A 27,837-nucleotide genomic window follows, 5' to 3' on the forward strand; every position below is an offset into this window, starting at 1 on the left:
TATGCTTTCTATTAAATTATTTCATTCAAAAATATAATTCTAGTACAAAGAGATAATCATGTTTGACTTAAAAGTTAACATTAGGGTTCCCATACTTCTAACAAAGTAATTGAAAGGAATTTAAAATCTTGTAGACAATTCCATTTAACTTTACGATCAAACATTTTTTTAATATGTTAATTTTGCTAACATATTTTTTTTGCGTGTTGGAATGCCACTCAGCTCTCTTGCATTTATATTTTCCTTGAATGAAATAGTCTAATTTACAAAATTACATAAAGTACATTTGAGCCTTATTTTGTGCTCATTTTCCTGTTTGTGGATTTTGTAGATATGTTAATTCTTTATACTATTCCGTACAATAAAATATAAATAATATTCATAAAATACTTAAGTCGGTTGTGCGAGATATTTATTGTGCTTCATTGTTGACAATACCAAGATTGCTAAGGTATTTAAATGGACTTCTAGGTTAAGGTTTATCTTAATTTGAAATTATTTAAATAAAATATATTTTTCAATTGTTCATAATGTTTATTTAATCCCAAATTTTCTTTTGCGTTTTTTTAATAATAGTTCATGTAATTTATAATTTAGATAGTTAACGTCAAGTATTAATTAGTTAATTAATAATATTTACGATACTACTTTTGTTGTAATATTAAACACATGGGAACATATACCACTGTCTCAGTACCACCAGAAAAATAAAGTTTTTGGGTTTCAATTTTGTCTAAGGTGTGTTTGATGTGCCTTGGGTATTATGTTAGGTGCCTAGCTCCACCAGGGTCACTGGAGGCGCGACCAGTACTGCTGAGAGTCCTGTCCCGGTACAGCTAATGGGACAGATACGCCCGCACCAAGTAGTCCGCCAAGTTCTAAAAGAAAGCCACAGTAACAATATTAGTAAAGACGTTTTATAGAGATATCATGTCATAAGGCTGTACATAATAGAAAATGTACCTGGAGGAGGCGATGATGGTTCATGATGGTAGCTGTGGTTGACGTATGGGTTAGGCTGCCGGTATGGCAGCTCGTACCGAGGATAACCCAGGAAACCGCTTTTGCATAGATCAGACTCGCCACTCTCGCAAACAGGCGTGTCACCCACCATACCGCTTGTGCTGTAGCCCATGGGAGTGAGGGGACTGAAAATATTAAAACTTTAAATATTATCCATATTTTTTTTATTTTTCTTTATTTTATCATTATCGCAAAATCTTTTTAAATACACAAACAACGTTCTGTAAGAAACAACGTTCATCTACAGATGCAACTCTTACAGAAGTGGTTACAAGTTAAGGTGCTCAGTCAGATCGTGACTACGGCAAGTAATACTATGAAATATATAAATGTGATACGAAATTCTCAATCTTTTTATTACATTCTTTCATTGCAAAAATAATCTTTGGAGTAAACAAAAAATATTTAAAGAATGTTCGAAAAATAGTAATTTATTGGAAGGAAGGCTAAAAAAAATAAGGAGAATCGAATGGGAATGCTGAAGCTACCTGTAAGTGTCGACGTTGAGCGGCGACTGGTACGGCGCGTGCTGCGCGTGCTGCGCGTGCGGCGCGTGCGGGGCGGGCGGCGCGGGGAGCGCGGGCGCGGCGTGCGCGTGCGCGTGCGGGTGTGCGTGCGCGTGCGGGTGAGCTAGCGGCGCGTGGGCGGGCTGCGCGCTCGTGAAGCAGTCGGGGCTGCGACGTTGGCTGCGAATCTTCTCCTCGCGACGCCACTTCGCGCGTCGATTCGAGAACCACACCTTAAGGTCGGGTCAGGTTAACGCGACGCGCGCGCTACGCGTTACGCTTACGTTCATGCTTTTTGATATTTTGTTTATTGCCTTTTCTGGTCCAGAATGTTTACGTGCAATTTTTAAATTTTAAATTCGTAATTATTTTGTAAATAAAAATTTTTTTAATGAGTATATTAACAGATATTAATTTTAAGATATTTATTACTGTGTACCATATGTATATCAATGCAATATAAAATCGAATTAAAAAAAATTTAAGAATCGGCAAACATAATTTAATAAACACTAAAAGGACAAGAAAAAAGTTTCAGCTTACCTGTATCCTGGCTTCCGGTAGACCTATCTTAGCCGCCAGTCGTTCTCTCGCGAACACATCCGGATAATGAGTTCGTTCAAATTCTGTAATCATAATCGAAGTTTTAATTAATTTTATATATCATCAACAGTTATCTATGTGTGGGTTACCGTAAAACTTTTTATTTTTGCAATATACCATGTCGACATATAACATATACATCGAAGATGGCTCAGTGGTTAGAACACATGCATCTTAACTGATCATTGTGAGTTCAAGAGATGCACCACTGAATTTTCATGTGCTTAATTTGTGTTTATAATTAATCTCGTGCTTGGCGGTGAAGGTGTTTCAATGAGATTCTCCCACATGTCTACTTATCCATCAACTCAGATTGGAACAGCGTGGTAGAATAAGCTCCAAACCTTCTCTTCAAAAGGGAGAGGAGGCCTATACCATGGTATTGATTAATCGACAAAAATAATATACATTGAAAGTTTAGAACTTAAATACCGGCTAGCTCTCTCACGTCCCTAATAAGGGTTTATAATTAATGTTGTAGATGAAAATCATGAGGCAAACTGCTGGAGCTGTGTATACAAGTGCTGACCTTCTTGAAACTTAGTAAATTAATTAGTAGCATTAATTTAGGTTGAGATTACGTCTAATTATTCTACAGACCTCTTTCAAGGCTATCTATCTGCTCGTTGGTGAAACTAGTGCGGTTACGCTGAAGCTTCCGTTTCAGACGCAGCCTGGCAGCGTCTTCGTCAGCTCCACTGGAACCCGCGTTCGAATTGTCACCAGAGCCCGTCTCATCTGAGTGGAGGCCTTCTAAGCCTTCTATTTGATCTTCCCCTGTGATAATTTTTTTTTTCTGTTAGGATTATGTTATTACTATATATTTAATGTGGTAGGGTATTGTGTAAGTCCGCCTGGGTGGGTACCACCTACTCATCAGGTATTCTAGCGCCAAACAGCTATGAGTATTGTTGCGTTCCGGATTAGTGTTCCTTCGTTATATTAGTATATAAAAAAGGAACACCAATTTTTCTGTAGCGATAATTATTTGAAGCTGAAATCGGAACTGACAAAATAGTTTCAAATTACTATTTAATAATAATTTAGGAAATCTTATTAGAGATCCTATTTTTAATATTTGAGTCTATTTATAAAGTACTATTATTATATTATATTCCTGCGAGTTTAATACAAACGGAGGCAGATAATATTTTGCAAGCATATAATGACGTTAAACATAATTATCATATTATTAAAATTATGTATACGAAAACGTATTTCAATGATTCTAATCTTTACAATTAGGTGGTCATATAACAAAGGTTTACCTATTTACCAAGTTATTATGTTCAGATCAGACACATCTATCTCTAAACTATCTATTAAAATCCATACTAATATTATTAATGGGAAATTAAGTCTGTGTGTTAACTCTTCACGCCTTAACCGTTGAATCGATTTAGATGTATTTTGGTATGAAAATAGATTGAGTTCCGGGAAAGGACATATGCTACTTTTTTAATTCACCTCTCGAGACGGCAAATTGGGGGTTGTGCTATAAGTAACGGTTTATAAATTGCTCGCTGGTATAGTCCCGAGTTCAGCTTGTATATTATTAATTTTAAAAGACACGGGGATTTAATTTGATGATTGTTTAAAATAACCATAATCCAATCTAACCGTGTAGACGCAGTTATCTACTTTGTGTCTAAGAATCTGTAACAGTCCCCTCTCGAGAAACTTGGCGGCCGCGAAGTGAACAAGTAATAATTAATTTCCCAAACAATTCGATAACGCCGGATTTATTCGACTTAAGATTTTAATCATAGGCCCGTTCTGTGATTTATACGAATACTCTTTAAAACAATACGCATTTAAATTTAAAGAAATTATGCGAAGATTTTAGATCCTGAATATTTACTTAATACTTATTCAGCACGGTATATTTTTTTCCATTTCAATACAAATGGCTTCGCGTTGAGGCTTTAAAGCTGTATTATATAATCGTTCATTTAATATCTATGTAATGCTATATGTTATGTATATATTACTTATGTAATATCTACTTAGATACTAGCACTTTCCGTCGCACACTACACGAAAGTAAAAATAGGGTAAATGTATAAAAAAATAACATATAAGATATAATTATTGGGATCAGCCTTTAGCATTGACCATTTTCAAATGTCTTCATTTGGTTAAATAATTATTTTATTGAATACTAGCGACAGAATGTCTTACAACGTTCATAGTTTTCAGTCATTAGACAATACAAATCGCTATGTCCCTGCGTTTTAAATCTTCGAAAATATTCATTTAAATTACATGCTGTGAAGGGCCATATTGATCTATATTAAATGCACAATGTATACAAGGTACTTAATTGGACAAAGATTAAAAAAGTAAAGTAAAGGATAAAAAATGGTTATTTCGGGCTATCCCTAAGATATTGATATATACTATTGCAGAATTTTTTTGAAGACTTTTTAAGGTGTACAATACTGTAGTACATTATTTTAATCTATTTCGTAGGGTTCAGCCAGTGTTTGCAATGTAAGCGCAAAAAATGTGTTTATTGACGACATCACTTTGGAAACCTCTAAAATGATCAGTGTGTTTCTACTATATTGTATATGTATTATACATATAAACCTTCCTCTTGAATCAATCTATCTATTAAAAAAAACCGCATCAAAATCCGTTGAGTAATTATAAAGATCTAAGCATACATAGGACTTTGTTTTATGCTATGTAGTGATAATGAAGCTTAAACAACTTCCCTATTTAAATTTAAATTTTACCTTTTGTAGGTAATTTACGTGCACAACTCGTATTTGGTGACCATTAAATTTCATTTCATTTCATCTGCAATTAAGGTTAGATTTTTATGAGATTCTACATGAACTTTAATTTGAGTTTCTTCAAAATTCATAGATTTAATTGGAAATATTATGCAGTAAATATGGTTTTTAAAAACTTTAAAACTATTTATTTTTTAATAGGTATATTAAAATTTAATTCCTATTAAAGATAAATCTTGTATAATCGCTTTTTGTCTCGCAAACATCATCATCATCTTCGTAAGCTCTTATACCATTTATTTGGGATCAGCGCAATTACAAAACTGCCTGAAATCGGATTGGCAGATTTTTATAGTCACCCGTCTGCCGGCCATCCCTTCTTGGGAATGTATTTACTGGAGTGTCGGTCTCCCAATACCAAACAGATTGTTGAGGCTTTAGTGATGTTTTTATACGCTAAGCAATCCTATATAAGGTTTGCCAACGTATTTAAAAAAGTGGATATTACGTGTGACCCGAGGATTGAGATGAGGTCTTTTTCACTATCCTCCAAACACACGGCTTAGACCGTGTGGTCATTAGAGCCATTACTAAAATTTTAATATATACCTAATCTACATTCACAGTATTCGTCGTTTTATTCTAAAGGATGACAGATATTTTAAACTTGATTAGACTTGAGAGGTAGTCGAGTCGAAGAGAAAAAATGTAAGTTTTATATTTAGCGAGTAATTCTGCGGTGAGTCCGCTTTCGTAATCCGCTGAGGAGTCGCGCCGCACCGCGCAGACAGGGGACGAGCACTGCAGCCGAATCGTCTTGATATAAAATTTGTATAATATTTTTTGTTACAATTTTAATTATAATATAAAAACTCTTTGCTAGTAAAATGTATTTTTACTTATATGAATAATTGTAATTATCATCGCGTAGTTCGAAATTTTAAAATTTCTCGGTATACCATATTACGTGTAGTGTAGTATGGTGTCATACTAATTGTATAAATTTTATTTTGTAATTAATAATAAAAAACATTACGACTATTTACGATGTTCATGATCTATTATGTAGATGCATTTACTAGACTAAAGTAAACTCTCAGATTAATTTTAATTTTATATTTACAAAAATATATAAGATTAAGTTACTCGATTAAGTTTGACCATAATTGAATACTTGATGTATTTAATAACTTCGATACATTACATAATTATAACCCAGTATATTACATAGGCCCTTATAACTTAGGTATATATAAAGGTTTAAAATACATAGATATATACTGTTTTGTTTGTACAACTTATCCTGGCGATAAACTTGTCCACGCCTCTGTTAGACTATAAATATATCTAGGTACTTAATTTAAAGTAAACTATCTAACAAATAAATTAAATTCAAGTGTCAAGAAGCGTCGCGCGAGGGTGCCGGGGTTTGGGGGGCGGAGGCCGGGGGCACCGTAACGTGGGCGTTCATGCGGAAGGAGACGATAACGGCCCGGCCTACCACGTAACCCTGCCTACGATAGCATTATCGTTTAAAAATGTATGCCCAATAATGGAGTCGATTTGCTAACTTTTTAATAATTCTGTACATGAAAAAGGAATCCAAAGAGACAAAACATACAGGATTTTGGATTTTGGAATTGGACATATCATGTCATTGAATATTATAACATGTAGAGACATTTAAGTAATTAGAACCTTAATATGAAGAAAATTATATTTAACTTTAGTATGAAGTATTGAACGGTTTTTTAATCTGACTTACTTGATAAATGCAATAATATAATTGATAATATTAATATTTATTTATGCAAAGAAAATATGAAATATTTTTTATTTTATCTGCGAGTTTTGTTCCTGTAGAGTTACATTGGTAGCGCTGTTGGCTCGGACCGGAGTGTTTTCATAACGTTCGATTCACTAGCTTACTCTATCTTGAAGCACTATGACATTTCAATAATGTTTTTTTTTAATTCAAGGTATAAACCGGTTATGAATATATTTTAAACGTTGGTGCATTATTTCGGTAGATTTATTTTATTTATTTATTGGAAAAGTTACACCATCAACATATCACTAAGCACTTAAAATTAATATCTGTTGGGTAACATACAAAATGATACGTCTTTAAAGGTGTAAACAACATTGTATATATCAACATGTAGATATTGATGCGCAGAAAAGTATTAATATAATAATCAAAATGGGAAAAGCTGATAAAGTTTTACCGGCTGTATGGCTTTGTGCAAGCTCGTCTAAATAGGTTCCATTCACTCATCTGTTCACGTGAAGGTTGAGTGAGCCAGTGTAATTACGAGTACGAGGGATTAACATCTTAGTTTAGTTAACATCGTTAGCGACACCGTCAAATGGTTAAAGAAATGATTAATTTTTCTTCTATGGTGACCAGGTATTTCATTTTCCATTGTACGTAATCTAAATCTACGATTTGTTCAATAATAATGATTCATTTTATTTTTATACTTTTAAAATATTAAGCATGTACTGCATTGATTTTTTTTTTGTAATCACTTACGCAATAATTGTTTATGGTTACGATTATATTTTTAATGATATATGTAGGCGGACAGGCAAATGGGCTATCCGTTGGTAAGTCATCACCGTCCATAGACATTAGCGCTGAAAGAAAAATTAACCATTCCTTACATCGCCAATGTACCAGCAATGTTGGGAGCTAATATGTTGTCCCTTGTGCTTATACTTACACTGGCTTACTGGCTTAAACCGGAACACAACAATACCAAGTATTGCTGTTCGGTGGTAGAATATCTGATGAGTGGTTGGTACCTATGGTTACACGATCCATAAACGTATAGAGCACGAATATTTTTATAACTAAATATTTTATAGTTATATGTAATATATTACTTCTCATAACTACCTACGTAATTTTTTACAAAAATCTATATAAAAAGTAAATGTATTTTTAAATTTTTATTTATCTTTTTTTAATTACAGTAATTATTTATCTGTATATGGTTTTTTCTTCTAGTGTAACATGATAACATAGAGACAGTTCGTTTCTTAATTATAATCCCACCCACTTCTCATCACACGAATGTGACACCTCGAAACACTCATTTCAACATAAGCAGTGTTATTATTTATACCGTCGCATCTACAACATAGAGGTGTCATTCCCCTGACATTAATACATCGGTGGCGAAATGTCATTCGGTGTATCAGAAGCCCATCTGTCAGGCGTCGCGGGAAAACATTAATGTTTCATGAAGGCAGTGTACGAGATCCGTATCAGATAATAGATGTGTCTCTATTTGACGGCACTCAAAATTAGTCCGGACGGGGTGGAACGGAACATTCGTACAAATACTTTAAGTATATATATTTTCTCTTACCAAAATAGTATTATTTTAATAATATTTTTAAATGACATTAATTATTACATAAAATCACAAATGTACAATACATTTCTGATTTTATTTAGGGTAAATATATTTTTATTTTTTATTATTAATCTATTTTCCGCCAACGAAGAAAAGATGGCGTCTCAGTAATAAACAAAACGCTCGGTGTTGCCTTATCGCAAAAAATGTCGTCACAGTGACGTGTTTCATTTCGCGATTCCCCTGTGCGTTCCCTTCAGGGAGTTATGTTTTGTTCCCTATTATATCTGTATTTATGATGAAATGTAGGTATTACTGTCAATCTCGGAGATAAGATTGGGGTTATATAGGATGCGATACGATTCATTTGCTTAGTCTATGATTCTCGATATAATATGGCTGTCTTTTAACCGTTGTATTTGATTATTTGTTGATATATTTTATTTCTATAAATAGTTTATATTTAACACAGCTCATACAAAATTTTGTTAATAGGTTATTAATAAGGTAGTAGAAAATATATTTGCAATGAAATTGAATATTAAATACGGCAGTGAAATATACTTATTAAATGGGACGAAACAGATAAAAATTAGATATGTTTATCATTTATATAACCGTATGAATTTGATATTTAACAGTCCAGTCACGCGTCGGCCATTTTGTGCAAACGGCGGGAAAAGCCGCCGCTCGAGCGCGCAGGTGTTTTGTAACCGATACGAACGCGATGTGAATTTCAAATTTATTCAATATGATCTTTCGATTTTTTATTTTTAAATTATTTATATTTCATAGGTTCTATTACAATAATAATATTAGCTATATGTAGATGTTACGTAAGTTCTACAATAGAATTGAAAGCACATTATGAAGTAACAGCTTGTAATCGTTCCACTGCTGGTCTTTGACCAGCTTTCTCCTCTATCTTCAGGAGGAGATTTAGAGTTGAGTTCACCAAAATTGCTCTGGCATGCATGCGGACAGTGGATACACAATTAGCAGAATTTTAAAATACGTACTGACTACCACGATGTTTTGTTTCAAATGAGTACCTACTTGATAAAAATGTCATTTTTAATTAAATACATTTCATCAAACATAACTATAAAATTACAGTTGCTTCAATATTTAGTTTCAATAAAATTGAAGTCACAATTTATTATTGACTTTTCTTAGAAAATGTAGACTGTAGTAGAATTACAGTAAAACGTTTCTTACGTAATAAGGATTTGACTTGCAAGCGCATATTTTTTTTATACAGATAAAATACGTAGTTTCTTTAGAGTTCCTCTTCGTACAATATCTGTAATGTCACTCGAAAGCCCATAGATGGAATTAAATAAAACCTGATATAATGATAGTTCGAATGTTCTCGAACGAAGTTGTGTACTGATTAACTTTTTTTAAAATAAAATACAATCTGTTATCCAATCGAAGGAGTAAATTTAAAGAAACATATCACACTTTGAAATTGTCATATCATCATTAGTAAAGAATTAAAATAATATTGTATTAAAAAAAACGCCGTTTTTAATGTCAGCGAATTTATTATAGGAACTTTAGAAGTTAAATTAAATTGGATATCAGTAGTGTAATGCACATTGGATTGTCAAATACCTGTTTATACCGAATATTAGCAAAATGCATGCAATATGTTAGTCTAAGATTTATATGTGTATATGTACGCCTTCCATCATTGGAATGTATTTATGGATTTTCTTATAAAATAATGGGAACTGGTATTAATAAATCCTTTTTTCGAATTTAGAAATATAGAATAAAAAATATTAAAGAACTTCTTTGCCTTATTCAAGTTTTTTTTTAAACGTAACGCTTTAGCCAATAGTGCTTTTAGGAGTACAAGGTATCAAGATCAACCTGCGATGTTCAGATCACTAGGAGGCCTGAATACCGTTGATCTATCGAGGTTTCAACTATTGTAATTTGATACAACTATTCACTAGTAAGATTTATTTTAGAGCGCAATTGTCATAAAAACTAAGAACTGCATTCGGCCGAACATGACAATAGATATACTAAACTGAAACTATTTGAACTATAATAGAGCTTTGACTGAATTAAAGTAATATTTACCACTTACGTACATATTATTTTTTGAAACAGTTTCCAATCGCTAACGTTAGCGTAAGCAGTAGGTACAAGACATATGTGACGTGTATACGTGTACAGTAGGTACAGTGTATACTTGTATAGTATAATTATACGAGTTGTTTACGCGCGGCGCGCAGCGGGGCGGCAGTAATCTGGCTCCGCCCACGTTCGCTTTTTACCGCATAATTTTACCTTGCCAACGTTGTTCTATGAAATCGACGGCGGAATATTAATTTATATAGAATTTGATCAATTTTAATATTTGACAATTCTGTCAGATGATATTGTTTTCGTTTCTGATGTTTATTTATGTAATCGTTTGTACCTACGTTATATTCGTAACAGGCTCTTTGGTGTTATTAGCGTTTGATTTTATTTTCAATTTTGCAGTTTTATTTTTTTATTATCTAGTGATGTTCTCTAAGTCGAAAAGTTATTATATGAAGTCAGATTTTTTTCTTTGAACAATCATCATATGACAGACAAAGCAGAATTAAATATGTTAAGTTATTTAGTACTTGGTGGTTAAGTGTCTATTCAGCATTAAGAATGCTGTCAATTTGATCTTTAATGAACGTGGAATGATTTATTCACGGTATTTTTGGTTATTTCTTTACGAACAAAAATTGCAGTTTTTACTAATAAAAATTAAAGAAGTTTTGATTTAAGTAGTGTCGTTTCATATTCATATTTTAAATGTAATTTGACCTGAATGACGTATGGATAACTAGATTAAATAAACATGCACAGAGAACGAACCTAGTATCTAATTATTATGGAACAAATGTTTAAAAAAATATGATAAATTAATTTGTACTAGCGTCGACCATATTTTGAGGTCGCAGAGTTAACGGACACAACAGGCCACCACATATAGACACTGGCACTACGAGAATTATAAACATCTACACATGCCAACGCATCATGCCAACCAACCATATGCACTAAAATGTTATGTTATTATTGATTGTGTGTGTGTTTGATTATACTGTTTTTTAATTACTATTCAAACTGTCATACAGAATATCGTTTCAGGTGCAAACATTTTGCATATTGGGCTGACTGGTTCATTAACATACAAATAACTAACTAACACGTTAAGGTAAGTAAGGTGATGTTATATTCGGTAACTCTAATAACAGTTAATTCGAAAACAATAATGATTTACTAAATAGTAACATTTATGAATCCTCTCATACCCCGTTTCTCTCTCAAATTAACAGCTATAATTACATGTGAGCGTGCGAGGGGTTGAAAACAGCCCTTTAACGAATATTTCCATGTTTTAATCCTGTTTCATGCGTTATTGCCCCCCACAAACCCTTTGTAACTCCCGCTCGTCTAACCACCGTGCGCTTTTAACCGTTCGCATCATTTCAACTTGTTTATTTGACCATTCGTATGAATGATTTTGTGGTAATAGACAATATTTGTTTATTATCTGTTGCCTAAAAATAAAAATGTCAGGTAATTTTTTTTTTGTTAAGAAATACAGGCAACTGTCAAATATATAGGTACGTAATGAATATCACAAAATAATCTTTCATATTTCTTTTATCGTGTTCAAAAAAATGTTGCTATCATTTAAATAAAATTAAATGACTACGACGAAGGTGACACCACAACGGTTTTAATCTTTGAAAATTTAATTAAATATATAACGTGGGACGCACAATGTTTCGTCGTACGGTTATCTCGAAAGGGGTGATAGGTAATGAAGGCAGATTTAATTGCTATTATGCGTGTGCGATTCGTTCGGGCTTTCATCTTGTTTCAGAGGATTGGGATAGGGAAGTGGCTGTCCGGTGTTTTGTTCTTTTGGATACGTCATTAATGCGGTTCTGATACAGGTTATTTAAGCAAAGGCAAATGACGTAATTTTTATTGTATTCAAATACTTCATTGCAGTTCCATTTTTAGTTTTAAATTAAGAATCTATATTTATTACCTTTTCTACTATTGATATGGCAGTCTCTTGTTCATTTTTTTTTTCTTTTAAATACTAAAAACCATAGTAAAGTATATTGAAGTTTAAAATGGCGAGAAAATCCTTTTTAGACTACAATTATGTATGGACTTGTGTTTATGTATATTCTATTCCATTCATAAGAGGAGAAAAGCCAAATAAACAACATTTGACGGCAAATTGACGCGACATCATTGGTCTAGAGCTTGAATAATCTTTGAAATTTACTATGCAAATGCGAAAAAATAGCGTTTAAACGTTGACGAAACTGTTATCGGAATCTGTGGAAGTAAAATTAAAGTGGAAGTGAGTAGTTAAGTGAAATAGTGTTGTGTTATGGATAAAAATATATTAATCAACTCTCAGTAGTCCACAATATAACCGACTTATTAGCGAATCGCATGAAATATGTATATCTACGGTTTGTTTATATTTTATCCTACTTCCATTGGAATATATTCCATTTGGGTATATATGTACTTAAATATAAACAATATGAATGCAATTAATTACGCTTTTCATAAATATGCATAATAATAGGCGTAACTTATTTTCCTCGTTTTCTCATAATGTCTTAATATGTTTACTGTCATTTTTTTATATAAATATTAAATATACGGAATTAACATCTTATTTGTTATATATGCTATTCTTCTACTTAAGTAGTCTTTGGTAACCCATAGATTATTTAATGTATTTTAAATGTGTCTTTGTCATAAACATTATTTTATGTTAAAACTCTATGATATATTTTAGTTCAACGACAATATCTAACAGCCGATAACAGAAGTATATTATAATAGAAAAAGTTACCACAAATGTCTTTCTTAAAAAACCGTAGCGTGATTTTATCTCTCGACGTGATTTTAATACGTAGTTACTTAAAAAATATAAGGTTAACTGACATTCTTATTTGATATGTCTACCATAAATTCCTTTGCTGAAACTAAGTGACATTATTCTAATCCCATAAAAAGCATTCATATTAAACATACCTTGAAACAGATATAGCTCTAAGACGGTATACCGAAATAGAAGGGCTGCTAGTATATAGCCATTCCATACGAGCGGCAGATCAAAGGGTTGGAACCGCCCGCCGCACTTTGAGCTCGCCGACATATGTGTACATAGGATTCTGGCCTTGTATTCATATATAAACATTATGTAGTATTGTATGTTTGGATTAGAAATCTGTAATATGTCGTGTGGTATATTCAGTATTAATAACTATGGGAATTTTTAATGAAGGTTTTCAAATGACCCCACAATTTGAGATGATAGAACAAACTTGAGTATTAGAGTTTTAATGAAACTTTAGATACAAAGGAATACCTAGTTTATTTAAAAAGCGTAATGAAGTGTTTATTTATTAGAAAGAAAGAAAAAATACTTTTGTGAAGTATTCTTTATCTGACAATCTAGTTACGAGAGAGATTTAGATGGCTTTATAAGTGTATTGTCGTTAGTATCATAATTAGTATTTTTTTTTAATTTTATAATTTGATTGATTACATTTCTGGTTTAAATATTAACAGTTCACACGAGTACAATAAGGTTCCATATACAACTTTTAGACTGAAAAACAAACAAAAAAAACTTGTTTTTTTTTTCCGGCTAATCAAGATGATATTATACAACTATCTACTATGCATGCATAAGCATATAAACCTTCCTCTAGAATCACTATGTTTATTTATGGAAACCGCATTTAAATCCGTTCCGTAGCTTAAAAGATCTAATCGTATAGACGGCGGGAAACGATTTTGTTTTATACTATGTAGAGATATTAAATAGGTAAGAAAAAGTTTTAATGTCTAACTTAATAATATATCAAGCCCATATACATACAACTTATACCAGAAGATACAGCACGTTTCGGAAAAGGTTTTAGTGTATATAATATTAGACAAATAGCGTTTCGCAATTTCAGCCGCTTTAAATTTTGACGTGTCGCGTTCTTGCTTATAATATAAAAAACAGATACGTGCTTAATTTGTCTGTATAATTAATCTGGTGCACAACGGCGATGGAAAACTTGGAGAGGAAACCTGCATGTGGTTAATTTCAATGAAATTCTGCCACATAACTATCCACCAACTCGCATTGGAGCAGCGTGCTGGAATGAGCTCCAAAAACCTTCTGCTGAAAGGGAGAGGCCTAAGTTCAGCTGTGGGATATTATCAGGATGTGACTTTAAATAAATTTAGAGACTGACTCAAAAAAACGCCCCTTGGCACCTCAAATAAAAATGTGTTTATCTGTCAAGTATTTCACAGATACAGTCACAAACGGACACAGGTCCGATCTCACGTTTTGGATTGCTGCTATATCGGACTATGAAACTGAGGGAATAGATATTGTCTGTGATTGCACACACGCCTGCACTGAAACGTCTCCAACGTAATGGGCTACGTCATACTTGGCTGGTCTTTGAGATTGCTTGTCAATGTCGAAGTTTGATTAGGAGGACATTATTTGCATCTAAGTTAAATACAACTATTTAATAGAATCACATATGAAATTCTCTTTGTTGATTTTTTAATTCATTCTCAACCAGAAGAAAGTGTAGGAGAATATTAGTTAAAAATTTCGTTTAGATATGATCTTTAAGATTTATTCTTGTGTAGCTATTTAGATATTTAGATTGTATTGAGCATTATTTGGTGCATTTGGTTTTACAATTATCAATTTTTTATTTAACAAAATCGTTTTTTTTTTATTTAATTAATTTACGAACATCGAATATTGTTCATTTTGAAATATACAAAAAAATAATTACTTTATTAATTAAGTTACATTAAGCTAAATACAGACTGTAAATTCAATGGGTACTTCAATCTATACTTATCTAATATATGTGAAAGTAACTCTCTCTTTTACGATACCACGGCTAAGTCGCTGAACCGAATTTGATGATATTTTGTGTGAAACAAGCTTTAGCCTTAAGGAAGAACATAGGCTCTATTATACTTAAAACTACGACCCTCCCCTCTAAATAAGGATCAGGTTACGGGCGAAAACTAGTGTGCGATATTCTCATGCTGTTGTAAAAATAATTATTTTATTAAATAAATATATTTTCTTGCCTATAAAGGCAAAAACATGCCCCATGTTTTAAATACATATAACTTTATATAACTAATGAAAATAAATGATTATTATTAATTCATTATACGTTATATATGTTTTCTCACCTGCATAGAATAATTTTCTGTCATCTAAAGATCTTTCAACCGTAAATATAATCTAAAACTTAGTGGTAGGGTGTAGGGCCCGTCTGGTTAGGTACCACACACTCATTAGATATACAACTGCAAAACAACAATACTTTACATTGTTTTGTTCCGGTTTGAAGAGTGAGTGAGCCAGTGTAACTACAGACACAGGGTAATAAACATCTTGGTTCCTAACTTTGGGGAATGGTTGATGTTTCTTACAGAGATAATGTCTACGCGGTGGTAAACATTTACCATAATTTGCTTGTCCACCTAACTACATAAAAATAAAAAAATCTTCATTCTAATTTGTATGTACTCATAATAGGGTCTCGTAAGCGAAGTGATTTTTATTTTTTATTGAAAATAATTGCATTTTTGTGCTTGACCTAATACAGGTTGCTTAAAAAGCAGCAATCATATGTGTGGAATTGATATTAAAGAACTGTATACCAAAAATTTTATTAGGTATAAATATTGTACGGTGTATAAATATTCAGATATAAATATTTTATAGAGAGAGATACGGTAAAGATTTCTAAAAAAGCATTTAAAATGTGATTTCATATTGCGAGTAACAGTTACATACTGTTGCGTTTTGTGTTTTGTATTCAAGTCGGAGTCAGACGTGAACTGTAGGTATCGATTCACTAACTTTATGGTATAATTTTATGGTGTTTATTTTTTTTTCCTCGCCTTATGTGAAAAACGTATTCAAATCAATGAAAACTATTTATTATAACAGTTAATGGTTCGATCAGGGATTTTTAATGGCTCAATTGTAGAGTTGTCTGTCTTCAAAGTTGATGGTCGCAATGATCCCGTTTAGATAATTATTATTAGATTTAGAAAATAGGGATGTTAGAAGTAAGTAGTGTTATGGCATTTAGAAAAGAATTATGTAAGATAAGATAAGAGCCGAGATGGCCCAGTTAAGCCGCATCTTAACCGATGATTGCGGGTTCAAGCCCAGGCAAGCATCACTGAATTTTCATGTGGTTATTTTGTGTTTAAAATTCATCTCGTGCGGAAACCTGCAAGTGTCTAATTCCAACGAAATTCTGCCCATGTGTATTCCACCAATAGGCATTGGAGCACCGTGTTGGAATATATATAATCCTAGCCGTCTCCTCAAAGGGAGAGAAGGCCTTAGCGCAGCAGTGGAAAATTTACAGGCTGTTAATAAAATTTGTTGATGTAAGATGAGAGACGAGAAAAGGATATAAGTAATTTGTTTTGTTCCTAATCAGGCCATAAGGAGTGAATATTAAAGATCATTTTGTCCGGAACCCACAAAGTCTTTAATTAACATTAAAACTATTTTGTTTTTTACAAAGTAATTAATATTTTATCATCAGAATCATAGTAAACATAATTAGCTTGTTAAGCTACAAGTTCTAACTTTCGAGGGACTCTCAATGACCCGAAACTTAAAGTTTAGTAGATTTGTTCCCATTTTCCGCGCCCCAGCGGTCAACCGCATTAATAAATATTCAACAAACAATATATCTCACTAATTTACTACTACGGAACCCCATAATAACCATTTATCTAGAGACCCTGCGAATAAATATCTCGCGACATTTTTCTTCGCCTTATCTTAAGAGACCAGACGATTTTGCATCTTTTTCTGGCTTTAGTAATTTCGCGAATGTCTATCTCCGTTCTTCAGAATTTATCAGTGCCCAGCCTCCCTTTTATTCGAAACGGTTTATTTAGTTTTGTCTCCTTAATGTATTTATCTTTAACTGCCGTTCTTTGACCTTGTCCGTTTGTCTGTATAAGGTGTAGAATTTTATGGACTTAACGATTTTATGGTGACCGTTGTTGTTAGAAAACTTGTTATGTTTGAAAACTTGGAAATCTTGTTTGAATAAAGAATGTTTTAAGGTATTTTTTTATCTATAATTTGTCATTTTTTAATTGTTGTGAGCCGACTTGTAAATAGATTTTTTATTTTTATTTTTCTTATATGCGTCTATGTTAGTTGAGCCAATGTTATGTATAAAAGAGATCATACATATGAGATTAAACGATTATAAATTTTGAAGTGTTTATGATATTGTACACGATATGTAATCAGTAAGTTGATATTCAGAACAATATATTCTTATAATTATAAAATAATTTCTTCTTTTTTAAAACACCCATGTCATTTCTTGTCAAAAATAAGATCAATTTTCAAAACGGCCAGCAAAAAAACGCAAGGAAAATAAAATATCACTTTAAATTATAAAAAAAGTTGAAACAAACAAAGGTAATTCAAATGAAATCCCAAATTATAATATACATAGTATAGTATAGTCTATGTCTTGTAACATTAAACGCCGGAGGATACACTTTGAAGTCAACCTCAGTACCTCCTGGGATCTACTTGTATAAAACACCCATATAATTAGTATTCATTGTAATTTCAATTATTAAAATATGATGCTGTAAATACGTTTTATTGAATGTAATGTGATGTAAAAAATGATGTCAAAAAAAAATTAAAAAAATTTTAGAAGGAAAAAATCAAGCGATACCTCCTTTCATGGTTTAACAAATACCTATACTAGTATCGCCTGTGGTCGAAATCACCAAGATTTTTTAGCGGGAAATTTTTGAGCACATCCTAGATAGCCTTTTAGCGTTTTGATTAAATATAAGGTGCATTACTCTTCTCTTATAATATATAAGGACTAAGACTTTAATTCCTCAATGTCATTTTTACCTTTATTTTTTTTTGTTTTCAATTTTAAAAATAATACGGAATTATAATTCTTTTCTCATTTTTAGTTCTAATATGATACTTCTTATTATTATTTGTATGAATTGACCACTCAAGTTGTTAACAACCGAGACATATACCATATCATATTACAAAGCCGGTCACTTTCACGGTAAACAGGTATTGCGGTATTACCTAATATGAGTATGAACTACTGTTTGTGATATGTTCCGAGCTGACCTTTATCCTAACTAAAGCAACTCAGCTTTTTTTTGCATTAATTTTCAACGGTTTATGTCATCAGTTAAGGTTTTATATATATGTAATTAAAAAATAAATTTATATGTTCGTTTGCGTTACATTTTTGTCCGTTCATGGTATTGAAAAAAAAATATAGTTTCGGATGTTAAGCATATAAGGTAAATTGTTATCTGGGATTATTCGTTTTTTTTTCAATTGTGACTTTAGTTCGAATTATTCGGTACGCAATAACGCATTGCGATTTTTCCTCTTGTCTTTTTGACAGTTAAATTTTTTAAAAGTTTCTCAACCTTACGCCAAACTTCTACACCCTTTTGGATTATTAATAAAGTAATCACCAATTGTGAGTATCGAAAATTAAAAAATTCCATAACATCAAGCCGAATTTAGCGAGTTCGAGAAAAATGTTCAAAGCCACCTAATTGGATACTGACTACAGACCACTACAAAGGGGGATGTTTGAGATAAAAATGAAAATTAAATCTTCCAAGTGGATGAACAGAGTAATGTTTTTGACGGTACCGGAGGCGGGTCGCCCCCCACTAGGGGGGAGCCGCAAATCGACTATCAAAATGCCGGCGAGTTGTGAAAAAAGTTGTGTTTCAACGCAGACAGTGTGACCGTTGCGGATGCTCTGCCCTTTTTGCTGGCTTTTTTTAATTATTCATGTCTGCGGCCAGTGGTTATGAGTTTTCATTTTTTTGTGCAAGTAACATTACATATGCATATATGCCTATTATATATACATACTTTGAATAAATATGAGACTGTACTCCCTACTTTTATATACTTATGTTTGCTTACCTTTTTTTAACACAGGCAACTCTGTTCCATTACACATAGCCTGAGGTCCAGGACTCAAACTATGTAGCTGATATGGCGGCGTTCTGGTATCGATCTGCGAAGGCCAGGGGCTTCTCGGCCAAGCCGGAGCCGACCCTGGCGTGCCTAGGAGCCGAAGCCGTTCGTAGACAGGAGTCGAACAGTCGTTAGTTTGCTGATTGTTTGACTTTTCTTTCTGAGCCGCGAGGTTGCGAAGTACTCGGTTGATTGATGAGACCTGGAGAATTAATAAAATTTTCTTAGATAATCATTTCAGACATAAAATCTGCAATGGGGATATGATTTGTTAGGAATTCTTATGATATGATGCTTGGGTGCAGGCGTGTACGTACGTTTATAGTTTACAGTCTACCGATATTCGTTTTTAAAAATCGAATAGTTCGTTTAATTTTTTTTTATCATAAGTTAAACTTTCTTGTTACAGATATAAATATATTTTTTATTATTATAGAATAACCAAACATCGTTATCGAGTCACGACACTGTATCGATGTTCGATAAAGCGTAGTGACGACATGCGATCAGAGAGGCGTGCAACGGGTTGATAACTACGCCTTAGGTATCATATATGCGATTCCATAAAATACAGTCGTTTATACTTTTATTTAAATCATTACATGAACTAATGTATATGTACCAATTGAATATACCAAGGCCTGATTAACACACGAGTAATATTTAAAAAAAAAAAAACAAATAAATAGAATATAAAATAATTTATGAAATATATTATCTATGTATGTAAGTTGTAAGTATTATTAATTAGTATTATGTCAATAAATTGTACATTCTTTACTTTTTTTTTTTGTACCTATGTCAGTATTTTCTTGTTTTATTACAATAGTTAGAGGTAAATTAATAATATGATAATATTTGAAATATCTGCTCTTAGCAAAATGAAAAAAAAACATCTCAATAACTACTTTTCTACTTAGGTTACTTTTCTATTCAAAGTACTTTCGCATTTCATAGTTACGTAACCTTACATCTCCTAATAATTTCATCACAATGTCAAAATAAATTTAATTATATATGAAATTCAATACTAAACGAGTGTTAACCGATAGCCCACCCAGCCTTGCGATAAAGGAAAACCAAAAATGTCCGCGGGCCTACCAACTGTCACTGTCATGTGACAGCGCGCGAAACGGACGTAGCGCGTAACTTAGACGTAGGACAGGAAGGCGAAGTACGTAAGACGATAGATGGTAACTCGATATACAGCCGCGGTGGTCCGCGCCGCTCGCTGACTGGCAGCTGCCGAGATGCCCGATGGACCGAGAAAGCGCGGCACGTTCGAAAAACGAACGTTTTTTTTTTTTTTTTTCTATGATCGAAGTAGACAGTTTTGTAGTATTGATAATATATTTTTTTATTAACGTATTGATAGACTAAAAAGGTAATTCTTTTATTTTAAATATATATGGCACAATTCAAAGGATTAATTTTATTATTGATATCATATTTTAAAAAATATATTCAATTTAATAAATAGTCAATATTTCAAATAAAATGAGTATTTACAGAACATTTAGCATTAATTGTTAGATTTATTAAATAAACTTTAACTTCAATACTTACAAAATAGAAATATTTATTCCATGAAATTTACCGGTAAACTATTCGTTATAACGATAAAAATTGTTCAATGAGAACATTTTAACAAGCTGTCTAATTAAAATTCTCTGATCCAAGTTTCGATTATTCAACTAGAAAAATGATTCCTCAGAAGGGTTGAGATGTTACAAGTTTAAAAACAAAATGAAATGGAAATTTTTAACAAGCTACTGAACGAAAAAGCAAAGTTGACGGCCAATCGGTTGCGATAATTAAATATTATTTGCAATTGTTTTGTTTAACTTAATCACGGACATTTAATTTATTGACTAAAGAAAATAAAGCCATTATTGACTAAATTTATCTTTTGTATTAAAAACAACAACTCAATTACGTTGAATGAATTAGTAAATAACGAAAAAAATATTAACATAGTTTTAAATAAATCTGAAATTCTTTTAGTTAAAATCCAAATTAATTGATAAATATATTTGCAATTGCATTATAATGTTTTGTAAGCAAAGCTTTTTAAAAAAACCATAGACATAACCAAGCGATCCGTGCAAGTGTGACCATGTGTGAAAAACGTTTGCATAAAAAGTCTTGCATACATGTAAAAGGTCCTAATTCGATTTACACGCCCAATGATTTGTTTCCACGATTGTACTCGCTTAATTCACCAATTAATAAATAACCCTTCAATATTTGTTTATGTACTCTTATATACACGCGATTTTTTTTTAATAGGCTGTTTTACGCGGTTGAACTCAAATAAGGCACAAAAGGTTCAACCTTGATAAATACTAGTAGCGGTTTTAAATGTACTTTTTGTGAATTTGGAAAGGATTCTAAAGGATAGAGCGGCGCTTTTTTTTATTAATCTTTAAAAGGAAGAATAAATCTTTGATTTAAGATTAAAGAAATTCAATGATACCCACAGTACTTAATACTGATTTCAAGTAAATTAGACCATTGTGTGTACTTATTTAGTAGTTTCTTTTTTTTACTTCTTATTGTGATTTACCTTATAAGTAGCGATGAAAAATAGAAGAAAAAAAAAGATTCACATTAAAACATTTTTTTCTATGAGTCATATAAATGACTTCTTTACGTTACAAAAATAAATTTATATTTATTTAATGGCCGAAAATATTATAAATATATATTCATATATGTCAGTAATTTAATTACTTAAAACGTAATAATTATGAGTATTTTGGTTGATTTGAAAATAATACCAATTTATAATATTATACTTTTGGACTTTCCTTCGGAACGTTAAATACATTCCATTCATATAAAGTATGAGGATCATAGTTGTGTCACAATAATATAGGTGATTGATAGATTCAGTATAGATAATAGATAATCGTATAATCACCATACGTAAAGATAAACTAACTATTATTATTAATAATACTAAGGTCCAGACTTCGTAAAGTCAATACATCCTTCATGGGGCACGGTTCTTGTTTCTATGTTAACATTAACAAACAAATAAAGAAAAACAATATTTGAGGATAATTATACAACATAAGATATGTATACACGAAACAAATAAATATAATTGTATATAGTTGTTTATATATTTCATTTTAGTTAAAGAGTAACTACTGAGTTTCTTAGCGGATACTCGCAGTAGAATTTATAATACCAACGTATAAGATCCGTTAAAGATTTTAAAAATAAAATGTTTAATTAAAAATTAAACTTCTAAAAATAACAAAAAATAAAGTTACTAACAAATTATTTCACTATTGTCACGGTATTGTTTAAAATTTAATTTAAAATTGTCACTATAATTATCGAATAAACGTTTTGTATATTAATATCGTTAACAGGATTAAAATATTGCAGACGGCGAGACTTAATTAATCCAATTCAACATTCATACTTCAATAAACACCCATGAGAAATCGCCTAATAAACGGTTGCATATCATTTCACTCAAAAGACCGAATACCAATTGTGCCCCAAAACACCTTAGACTAGTCAATATACAATAATACGGCACTGGAAGACCCCCGCCGGGACGCAATGCACCGCGTATTGACAAACTGCCTATAAGTCTCAATCAAACAATACGATTTATGAGCTTAAGTATTGACCCATTTCTTTGATTGCACACAATAGTTACGACAATTAAATTTAAATTTCGAATCGTGGGAATGGCGCGAATTAAGTGTTGACTCGCGCTGTCATCTTGAGATGGGCGGGTTTTTTTTTGAGGAGGCGTAAGTCTTTAACATGGGGCGTAGTGCGGTTACCATTATTCCAATTATATGAAGAAGTTTGTGTATTATAATTTTATTATGGGAAATAAATTAAAATTTAAGTAGTGAATTCACATCATCTATTTGTAAAAAATGTGAATAAAAGAAATATGCATATTGTTTAAGAGAAACCCGACATGAGATCTGTTAAAATTCCAATTCCAGAAGTAATTTGTTCTTCGTTAAAGTTACCTACATAAATTATACTATTTTTAAAGTTAAGCTTATAATTTGATTTTAATTTTTACATTGTGTACTACGTTCAGGAAAAAATGTATATTAAAAAAAATGATCACTTGTATGAATCATATTCACATTCCAATACTCTCAATCTCATATAACAATAAACAAAGGCTGATTCAAAACATACTTCGATTTCTCGGATGAATTCGAAATTCAAAATACAAAAAAATAATAAAACAAAAGCGTAATCAATGAAATGCAAAGCGCGGAAAGGTGCGCAGTTGTTCGCTTACGTTGCAAAGGTTGAGAACATCTGAAGAGAGTAAAAGTCACCCAAAATATTGACTCGCAAAGTGCCGACTTGGCACACAATACGCCCAGCAGGTTGCCCATTGTTGACGACCCCTGTTCCCAACAATGACGGTAATGCACTGCTTTTTTCGACTCGGATCAAAATACTAAACTAAGTAGGCGAGCGTTGTATTCGGTGCTGTGCTGTAGTCATTTTAGTGATTCCAGTAATTGTAAAATCCATTTTTAAATATTTCATTGTTATTTTGTAGGACAATACTTTGTTTTTCTTTTATTGTTTTAATATGCGTAGTAATAAATTATAAATACTGATTTGTACATTATTATTAAAAAAAACTTCTTGTGCCTGTAACACTTTACGAATGAATCATGAAGAATAATAAACGTTTACTCGAATTTAAAGATATATATAAAATAAAAGAATATATGCAGTTTAAATATACTATATATATAATACTATAAATATATATATATTTTTAAAATATAAATAACGAATAAATATCAGGCGACAACGAAACAAAATTAATAATTCCTTTGAATATTACAAAATCGAATCGATCAATACAGACCCTCTATTTGCGCGTTCCGTTTTACAAAACGTTCTTTACAAGATGGGTCGCGAAAATAAAAAAAAAATCGCTGTTTAAGCTTATTGAAAAGTATTCTCGCCCTACGTTCACGGAGTCTGAGCAAATATAAGATAATTTTACCGCTTCACCTCACCCGGTATTTAGGGGGCACCTTTCATACTTTTTACTTTTCCGTTTGACGGTAGGTGCACGTTGTAATGTAATTTATTTTATATTCAAAACACGTTTAAGCAACTCGGATTAATTTAAATTTATGACCGTACGTTTATGGCGTTAGTATTTATTTACGCAAACTTAAAAAATATTAAGTTACTTAATTTTTTTTATTAAGTTACTTATAAATATTATATTTCTTAATTATTATATGCCTAAATATACTTTCAAAGCTGTGACCGCGTTGAAAAACAATAGTGGCCAACAGTTGGCCACTATTGTTTTTTATTGTTATGTACAAGCACATTAATAAAGTAGTATGTCGTTTGGCAAGTGTCAAGCGTAGCTGTCACATACGTCAAGTTGGCCCGTTTATTATATCGAGCTATATAAATAATAATCAAAGGTATATAGTTTATTTACATACATTTACACGTACAGTTTTTCATATAATTCAGTGTCATAATTTTCCTTTTAACTGCTATTGCGAGTATTATTAAAGAATGTTGAACAAATAGAAGTCGTTGCCATAATAAACTGGCTTATGGTAATATTATTATGCCCGAATTTGTAAATTACGCACTTTAGTTTCGCCTTCTAAGCTCTACTGTTTAACTGCTGAAGTAAAGGGAGTTTGACGGCACAGAGCCAAATCGTTATATTTTTATTTAATATATTCCGTGTAATAATTGCCAGTACAAATAAATATTTAACTTACAAGTAAATTATCAAAAAAATATATTGACATATTTTATTTTATCTATACAACTAAATAAAATTACAAACGTATAATAAATTTTGACGATTCACTCCTCTTTCCAGTTGTCACATTTTCCGCTAGACTTAAGAGTGTTGCCAGAATAATAAAATCCGACAAAAATAGCACACGGCCGAGCTGGCGGAAAATTGATTATTGATTTGTTTCATATTATTTTATGACACGGATAAGGGTATCCGAAGGATGAAAGGATGCGTAGAGAATAATTGTTCCGGACGTAAACATGTGATCGAGTGTAATCGATGACGGTTTTGATATCAATTAATGAAAGTTTATGTTTATCGACTATCGAAGTGATAAGCCTAGTTACTTTTTGTCTTTTATATTTATGTCAATATTTTCTAACTCATTCATAACGTGACTGTTAGTACTATAAGGTATTGTTATATTATATATAGGCATAGGTAATATAAACACTATTAAAATCAACCTCCATATATCCATATCGATAAGAATTCACTTCGTATCTCACTCGTGAAATATTGACAATCGATATGTCAATATTTTCTAACTCATTCATAACGTGATTGTTAGTACTATAAGGTATTGTTATATTATATATGGGCATAGGTAATATAAACACTATTAAAATCAACCTCCACATATCCATATCGATAAGAATTCACTTCGTATCTCACTCGTGAAATATTGACAATCGATATGTCAATATTTTCTAACTCATTCATAACTATCAATTCTTCATCTCTTCTTTTATAAATCATATTAGCGTTGCTAGTTAGAATTTCTTTTTTTCTTTGAATCAATGTAAAAATATACATCGCTTAAACAGGTTTTTAATATAGAATACACTTTTCGGTAAATTAAATATAGACTTGAAAACGGTTTCTCAGATCATATAAAAATTAGAGAAACATCATAAATTAACACTTAGTTATTTTTCAAGTAAATTTATTTTATGTATATAAATTGATTTATTTTATTTTTATTTATTTAATTTAGTTAATAATGTAAGATATAAGTATGTACAACATATTTGGTTATAGTTTTAATTAAGTCCATTAAATTTATTAATAATAAGCATTAATTAAATTATAGAAACAGGACGTTGCAACAAATTTTAATTTAACATCTTATACTATAAAAGTAAGTCATCCACAGAAAAATAATTATTTTAATTTATTTAATCAAACAAACAATCTATACACCAAATAAACTATAGTAAAATTTAGCGTATTATTAAAATATTTATTAGTTCTTTAAAACCCCCATAATGAAGTGGAACAATTGAAGGGTCAATACAATTATGCGTTCGTCTTTGAGAGTCAACCGAATTGCAAAAGTTGATTGTGTTAACGTCGCGAACCGTCGATACTCGATGACTTTATTTTAATGACAATAAACGTCACTATTATTAATAATAATATAGTATAATAGTGTATTATTGCGTTCTACGCGGGGATGAACGCATGAATGGTTAAGAATGATAGACCGGGACATTATTTTAGAGCCGTTTATGTTTTGTTCAAATATTCGTTACTTTTGTTTGGGGCGAAACATTTTTCGGTTTAACGCGTGTTATATACGTATACGTCGTTCTTGTTGAAAGAAACGTTTTTTTTTTATTGTTCCGAATAAATTTGGAAATTCCTTTAACGATCATATTCTTAGTAGGTGGTCTTTTTTATGTTATTAATTGTTTTACTGGGGTCATTATTTTTATTATTATATATTGTGAGATATATTCTAAAAAACATATTGCACAGTACTTTTTACCCATTGGAAAAAAAAACAGAATTATTAATAAATAATATTTCCTTTTTTTTTTTTTTAATTATGGTATTAGAGATTACACTTTATTATAGCAAGGGTATCGAATATAGTCTAAAAAAAATCCCATAGGTTACATACAACAATATTGTATCTATTTAATCGTTGCTGCGTTTATGACAGTTCTTTGTGGTGCTTAGAATGTTTCTCGTTGTGAATGCTCAAGATTACATTGATCCAGTTAAAAACTTCGCATAAAAAATGTTACCAATAATTTTTTAAGATATTTAATATCAATTAATATTATACTGCATACATTTTATATTACAATAAAGTTTGTTTGGTGTTGTTTCTTGTATTCCTCAAAATGATTTTATTTCGTCATTCCCGTTACTGTACAATTGACATAATCGTTGATTGAATCAGAAATGTTTTCTTTAATAATTATTTGCTATTATTCTATAAAATGTTACAGATAGTATAAGTCTCAAATTAAATATAACTTAATATTAAAAACGATCCTATTTATTTTATTTATAATAATGATGAGTAAATAAATCATTTCATATTCAAATAAATTCAAAATCATTAAACAAACCAAGTAGCGTTTAAGTCGAACTAACATAACACTTGTGGCGTCTCCCTTAATTGTGGACAACTGACGATCCATAATCGCCGAATTAAATCTCGCGTACAATCGAAAAAAAAACTCATAAATATTCAACAGTTACGCATCTCGATAGTGTTATTACATTTAATACCCACCCTTGAACAACAAAAACCCCGAGAGGACATCGTTTAAGTACAAAAGCGACACTGCATAGCGTCCGCCGCATAAAATTATAATAAATATCGATAGAGCAAGACGGTATTAATTTTCTGTACGTGTGAGTGAGATAGAAACACCGGTCATCCCTA

At 31.5% G+C, this 27,837-nt stretch overlaps 1 protein-coding gene across 1 annotated transcript in view; it reads right to left on the bottom strand.

Moving 5' to 3' along the window:
* Window positions 1–228: 228 nt before the first annotated feature.
* The window catches only part of LOC113397635 (paired box protein Pax-6-like), a 54,304-nt gene continuing 26,695 nt past the window's right edge, over window positions 229–27,837 (bottom strand). The window contains exons 5-10 of the mRNA XM_026636053.2: window positions 19,307–19,562; window positions 2,733–2,909; window positions 2,073–2,155; window positions 1,512–1,762; window positions 964–1,148; window positions 229–878 (exon numbers count right to left, since the gene is read on the bottom strand). Coding sequence (XP_026491838.1) covers window positions 790–878; window positions 964–1,148; window positions 1,512–1,762; window positions 2,073–2,155; window positions 2,733–2,909; window positions 19,307–19,562 — 1,041 coding nt within the window. The 3' untranslated portion in view covers window positions 229–789. The remainder of the gene's footprint in view (window positions 879–963; window positions 1,149–1,511; window positions 1,763–2,072; window positions 2,156–2,732; window positions 2,910–19,306; window positions 19,563–27,837) is intronic.

Source organism: Vanessa tameamea, chromosome 22 (genome assembly GCF_037043105.1).
Source record: "Vanessa tameamea isolate UH-Manoa-2023 chromosome 22, ilVanTame1 primary haplotype, whole genome shotgun sequence".
NCBI lineage: Eukaryota > Metazoa > Arthropoda > Insecta > Lepidoptera > Nymphalidae > Vanessa > Vanessa tameamea.